A 6,885-nucleotide genomic window follows, 5' to 3' on the forward strand; every position below is an offset into this window, starting at 1 on the left:
TGTCTCATGCCAAAAAATAAGGGGGTGAAGGGAAACTTTTGGAGGTGATGTATTTGTGGCACAGACTGTGGTTTTACCAATGCATATGCTGCTGTTGCTGCTTAGTCACTTCAGTCGGGTCCGACTCAGTGCGAATCCATGGACGGTAGTCCCCCCAGGCTTCTCTGTCCATGAAATTCTCCAGGCAAGAATACTGGAGTGGGTAGCCATTCTTTTCTCCAGGGGATCTTTCTGACCCAGGGATGGAGCCCCCATCTCCTGCATTGCAGACAGATTCTTTACCCTTGGAACCCTGAGGGAAGCCCTGTATGTCAATCATACCTCAATTAAATGTTTCATAGCTCTTTTCGTGCCTAGCGCAGCCATGGCTCAGGGTCCCAAGAAGCACCTGAAACCCGTAGCAGCTCCAAAACATTGGATGCTGGATAAACTGACTGGTGTGTTTACCCCTCGTCCATCTACCGGCCCCCACAAGCTAAGGGAATGTCTCCCCCTAATCATTTTCCTAAGGAATAGACTTAAGTATGCCCTAACTGGAGATGAAGTAAAGAAGATGTGCATGCAGCGTTTCATTAAGATCGATGGCAAAGTCCGCACAGATATAACCTACCCTGCTGGTTTTATGGATGTCATGAGCATTGATAAGACTAGAGAGAATTTTCATTTGATCTATGACACCAAGGGTCGCTTTGCTGTTCATCGTATTACACCTGAGGAGGCCAAGTATAAATTGTGCAAAGTAAGAAAGATATTTGTGGGGACAAAAGGAATCCCTCATCTGGTAACCCATGATGCTCGTATCATCTGTTACCCTGATCCCCTCATCAAGGTGAATGATATCATTCAGATTGACTTGGAGACTAGCAAGATTACTGATTTCATCAAATTTGACACTGGTAACCTGTGCATGGTGACTGGAGGTGCTAGCCTGGGAAGAATTGGTGTGATTACAAACCGGGAGAGACGTCCAGGTTCTTTCGATATAGTTCATGTGAAAGATGCGAACGGCAACAGCTTTGCCACACGGCTCTCACACATTTTCATTATTGGCAAAGGCAACAAACCATGGATCTCTCTTCCCTGTGGAAAGGGTATTTGCCTTACCATTGCTGAGGAGAGAGATAAGAGATTGGCAGCCAAACAGAGCAGTGGATAAAATGATCTCTATGTGATGTGATTGGAAAAGTCTTTGTAATTAAAGATAATACCGAGTGATTAATAGCAAAAAAAAAAAAAAAGTTTCATAAAAGTTACACTCACTGGTCTAAAAACTCTTTCCATATCAATAGTTTAAAATATAATTCTGTTGACAGAAATGAAGTTTCAGAGACCATATTAAAAAACCTTATTTAGAATTCTTGACTCAAGCAGTATCTTTCGGTAGGAGGGCGGTAGGGACTGTTTTCTCCACAAGTACTAGTATAGCTGCCTTAATCCGTATTAGTGAGTCATGAGCTGTGACGCCACGTTTGGTAGACAGAATAATGGCTTCGAAAGATGCCCACGTCCCGATCTGCAGAGCCTGTGACTATGTTACCTTACATGGCAAAAAGGGACTTTATAGATATGATTATCTTAAAGATCTTCAGGATGAAAGATCACCCTGGGTTATCGGTAGGCCCAATGTAATCACAATTTGATGCTTGCTGCTGGCCATGAACTGAGGAGTGCAGGTGACTTCCAGAAACTAGAAAAAACAGAATCTCCTCTGGAGCCTTCAGGAAAAACGCAGCCCTGTTGACACCTTGACTTAAGACTTCTGAACTCTAGCACTGTAAGATGATAAATTCATGTTGTTTTAAGCCGTGAAGTTTGTGGTATTTTTTTCACAGAAGCAACTGGAAACTAATTTGCCCGAGTCTCTTCTTGAAGTCCTCTTTTCTCACAGTTGTGTATCAATCATATCCTTGGCTTTTTTAAATCTCAGTAACTTCAGTGCTTTCATACTCTCACTTTTAACAGCCCCTCCTCTGACCATCTCCTTCTGTTTTTCTAACTCATTTTCTCAATTACTATATCTGGATTCCTACAGTTTTGACCCCACAAGAGCCCTTAATTTTTAAATTTTACACCTTTTCATTTTTCTGTCTCATGTCTTCTCTTTACCCAACTTAAATTTCTTGTTTCATTATTATTTAAAAAAATTATTTTTGGCTGTGCTGGGTCTTCATGGCTTTAAGTGGGCTTTCTCTAGTTGAGGTAACCCTAACCGTAAACCTAACCCTAACCCTGATTTTCTTGGCGGGGGTTACCCTTCATTGTGGTGTATCAGGGTGGCTTCTCTTGCTGCAGAGCACAGGCTCTAAGGCTTGCAGGTTTCAGTTGTTGCAGCTCGAAGGCTCTGTAGTTGGTGTGCTCAGGCTTAGTTGCTCCAAGGCATGTGGAATCTTCCAGGACCAGGGAGTGAACCCATGTCCCTTGCATTTACAGATGCATTCTTGTCCATTGTGCCACCAGAGAAGTCCTGTGTTTAATGATCATATCTGCACTCTTGCATAAGGCTTCCACATCTTTGCCCCTTTACCATCTTGTTATACTTGGTGAAACCACAACCCCCTGTAAGTTCATCTCTCTAATGCACACACTTGCCAGCCAGAAAAGCCTAAAGAAAAATATAACACCATGCTCACTGACCTGCTTTTAAATTCATAATTACCAACTCTAAGTCCTTATCAGACTTAAATTGAAGAAAGTAGGGAAAACCACTAGACCATTCAGGTATGACCTAAATCAAATTCCTTATGATTATACAGTGGAAGTGAGAAATAGATTTAAGGGACTAGATCTGATATATAGAGTGCCTGATGAACTATGGACGGAAGTTCATGACACTGTACAGGAGACAGGGATCAAGACTATCCCCATGGAAAAGAAATGCAAAAAAGCAAAATGGCTGTCTGGGGAGGCCTTACAAATAGCTGTGAAAAGAAGAGAAGCAAAAAGCAAAGGAGAAAAGGAAAGAAATAAGCATCTGAATGCAGAGTTCCAAAGAATAGCAAGAAGAGACAAGAAAGCCTTCTTCAGCGATCAATGCAAAGAAATAGAGGAAAACAACAGAATGGGAAAGACGAGATCTCTTCAAGAAAAGTAGAGATACAAGGGAACATTTCATGCAAAGATGGGCTCGATAAAGGACAGAAATGGTATGGACCTAACAGAAGCAGAAGATATTAAGAAGAGGTGGCAAGAAAACACAGAAGAACTGTACAAAAAAGATCTTCATGACCCAGATAATCACGATGGTGTGATCACTGACCTAGGGCCAGACATCCTGGAATGTGAAGTCAAGTGGGCCTTAGAAAGCATCACTACGAACAAAGCTAGTGGAGGTGATGGAATTCCAGTGGAGCTATTTCAAATCCTGAAAGATGATGCTGTGAAAGTGCGGCACTCAATATGCCAGCAAATGTGGAAAACTCAGCAGTGGCCACAGGACTGGAAATGGTCAGTTTTCATTCCAATCCCAAAGAAAGGCAATGCCAAAGAATGCTCAAACTACTGCAAAACTGCACTCATCTCCCACACTAGTAAAGTAATGCTCAAAATTCTCCAAGCCAGGCTTCAGCAATACATGAACTGTGAACTTCCAGATGTTCAAGCTGGTTTTAGAAAGGCAGAGGAACCAGAGATCAAATTGCCAATATCTGCTGGATCATTGAAAAAGCGAGAGAGTTCCAGAAAAACATCTATTTCTGCTTTATTGACTATGCCAAAGCCTTTGACTGTGTGGATGACAATCAACTGTGGAAAATTCTGAAAGAGATGGGAATACCAGACCACCTGACCTGCCTCTTGAGAAACCTATATGCAGGTCAGGAAGCACCAGTTAGAACTGGACATGGAACAACAGACTGGTTCCAAATAGGAAAAGGAGTACGTCAAGGCTGTATATTGTCACCCTGCTTATTTAACTTATATGCAGAGTACAGTATGAGAAATGCTGGGCTGGAAGAAACACAAGCTGGAATCAAGATTGCCAAGAGAAATACCAATAACCTCAGATATGCAGATGACACCACCCTTATGGCAGAAAGTGAAGAGGAACTAAAAAGCCTCTTGATGAAAGTGAAAGAGGAGAGTGAAAAAGTTGGCTTAAAGCTCAACATTCAGAAAACTAAGATCATGGCATCCGGTCCCATCACTTCATGGGAAATAGATGGGGAAACAGTGGAAACAGTGTCAGACTTTATTTTTGGGGGCTCCAAAATCACTGCAGATGGTGACTGCAGCCATGAAATTAAAAGATGCTTACTCCTTGGAAGGAAAGTTATGACCAACCTAGATAGCATATTCAAAAGCAGAGATATTACTTTGCCAACAAAGGTCCATCTAGTCAGGGCTATGGTTTTTCCTGTGGTCATGTATGGATGTGAGAGTTGGACTGTGAAGAAAGCTGAGCGCTAAAGAATTGATGCTTTTGAACTGTGGTGTTGGAGAAGACTCTTGAGAGTCCCTTGGACTGCAAGGAGATCCAACCAGCCCATTCTAAAGGAGGTTGGTACTGGGTGTTCTTTGGAAGGACAGATGCTAAAGCTGAAACTCCAATACTTTGGCCATCTCATGCGAAGAGTTGACTCATTGGAAAAGACCTGATGCTGGGAAGGATTGGGGGCAGGAGGAGAAGGGGACGACAGAGGATGAGATGGCTGGATGGCATCACCGACTCGATGGACATGAGTTTGGGTGAACTCCGGGAGTTGGTGATGGACAAGGAGGCCTGGTGTGCTGCAATTCATGAGGTTACAAAGAGTCAGACATTATTGAGCGACTGAACTGAACTGAAGTCCTTATCTTACTTGGCCTCACTGTAGCATTTGACTCAGCTGATTACTTTTTCCCCCTTGAAATACTTTTACTTGGCTGAATATTTGTGTACCAACTTCCCCTGACTTTTCTGATGGCTCTTGAATTCAATCTCCTCTGCTGATTCCTCTTTATCTAACTCCCAGTGGATTGAAATACATCAAACAGGTTAAAATTCATAATGATATTACAAAAGAACTCATTAAAAAAAAATTGGAAGTTTTTAGCACACCAAATAATTATTAGGAAACTGGTGAAAGTGTGAAAGTGTTAGTCGCTCAGTCATGTCTGACTCTGCGAACCCATAGACTGTAGTCCGCCAGGCTCCTCTCTCCCAGGTGAGAATACTGGAGTGGTTTGCCATTTCCTTCTCCAGGGATCAAACCTGGGTCTCTCACATTGCAGGCCGATTCTTTACTGTCTGAGCCACCAGGGAAGCCCCTTAGAAAACTGGTAGATAAATGTTTATCCTGATTTCTCTTCTCAAGCCAAGTTTCAGGGTAAACAAATAGTTGATAAGAAAGTGTTCCTTCTTAAGAAGTCCCACTAGTAAAAGTAGAATGTTAGAATTACAATATTGCCATTTTGTAATTCTTAATAAAATAATGGAGCTAGACAATATCAATCAATGGCTCCTAAAGCCATCATGTGAAAGTCTGATGGAGAACTTTGTAATAAATGGGTTGGCCTGAAATTGCTAATCAATTTTAACTTTATCCAAAGGGTACAACTGGACAAAATGTACCTTTTAAAGTGACACAATAGGTGTGCATCTATGCTCAGTCATGTCCAATTGTTTGTGACCCCATGGATTGTAGCCTGCCAGGCTCCTCTGTCCATGGGATTTCCCAGACAAGAATGCTGGAGTGGGTTGCCATTTTCTCTCCAGGGTATCTTCCCAATCCGGGGATTGAACTCATATCTTCTGCATTGGCAGGTGAGGATTCTTTACCCCTGAGTCACCTGAGAATCCATAGTAGGTATATGCGGCACTATCTATTAGATATTTTTGCCAAAAAAACTCAGACTCAAGCCTGAATTGAATCCAGATTCAGTTCTAACTACTAATTTAGAAAGTGGCATTTTGGGTATGTAGTTAAATAAGTCAAGAATGTTGGAGTGTTTCATAGGAAATGATGATGGAATTTCTTCCATAAATGTCACAGAGAAAAAAAAGGTGTTACAGGTGTAAAGAGAGGGGGACAGAGTTAAGAAACACATTGCCTGTCTTCAGCTGGGCTCTCTAGAAAGTAAAGGCTAAAGCCGGAGTTTAGATGCCAACAGCCCCTTTGGGTTGTGCAAGCTCTGGTGATTAGGAGGGAAGAAAAGACAGGAGAAGGAAGACAGTACACAACGTGATGGGATGTGCTGCCTCCGCCTTCGCGTGAGTGGGGAAGACACAGCAGATGACCCAGCACGGTGGGACTCGACTAGTTCTCCAGCTGGAGTTGGGGAGAAACCACACCTTGGAAGGTCTGCTGAAGAATGAAGAGGAAGTTTATTTGCCAGGTTCCCTGATGTCTCTGTTTTTCACTGGTCAAATTTCCCCTTTCAGGAGCCTAACTCTTGCTCTTGGGTTGTTTCTTCTGTCTCTCAGGCTTTTCAGGATGTTAGATCCCATACTTGGTGGGCTGGTGTTTCACCCAAAACCCAGAGTGGCACGCCAACTAAGAAGGAGAAAGGAAGGTAGTTGAGGGCATCTAAAAAGATGCTTAAGTTTGTGTCTTAAAACTGTTTATCCCTTTTCCCATGTAGTTCCACTCATACCTTCCCAATATACGCAGCTCTCAAACCACAGTATGGGGATTCCCTTTTCTTCCTTGGGAACAAACAAAAATGTCCTCACTCTATTTCAGGAGAGGTTCAGGTTCAACTAGCCATAGATTCTTCATGATCTCCTAGAAGAGGAATGCCAATGCTAAGTCCCTTCAGTCGTGTCCGGCTCTGTGCGACCCCATAGACGGCAGCCCACCAGGCTCCGCCATCCCTGGGATTCTCCAGGCAAGAATACTGGAGTGGGTTGCCATTTCCTTTTCCAATGCATGAAAGAGAAAAGTGAAAGTGAAGTCGCTCAGTCGTGTC

General features: G+C 42.8%; 1 protein-coding gene across 1 annotated transcript; it reads left to right on the top strand.

Moving 5' to 3' along the window:
* Window positions 1-334: 334 nt before the first annotated feature.
* On the top strand, window positions 335-1,232 carry LOC133233628 (small ribosomal subunit protein eS4, X isoform-like). Its single transcript, XM_061393612.1, has one exon. It carries the CDS (start codon window positions 365-367, stop codon window positions 1,154-1,156), a length of 792 nt encoding a protein of 263 aa, XP_061249596.1. The 5' UTR covers window positions 335-364; the 3' UTR covers window positions 1,157-1,232.
* Window positions 1,233-6,885: the final 5,653 nt, after the last annotated feature.

Source organism: Bos javanicus, chromosome 20 (assembly GCF_032452875.1).
Source record: "Bos javanicus breed banteng chromosome 20, ARS-OSU_banteng_1.0, whole genome shotgun sequence".
Classification (NCBI taxonomy): Eukaryota; Metazoa; Chordata; class Mammalia; order Artiodactyla; family Bovidae; genus Bos; species Bos javanicus.

Coding starts and splice junctions, on each gene's coding strand:
- LOC133233628 (XM_061393612.1), top strand. CDS start 365: ATGGCTCAGGGTCCCAAGAAGCACCTGAAACCCGTAGCAGCTCCAAAA.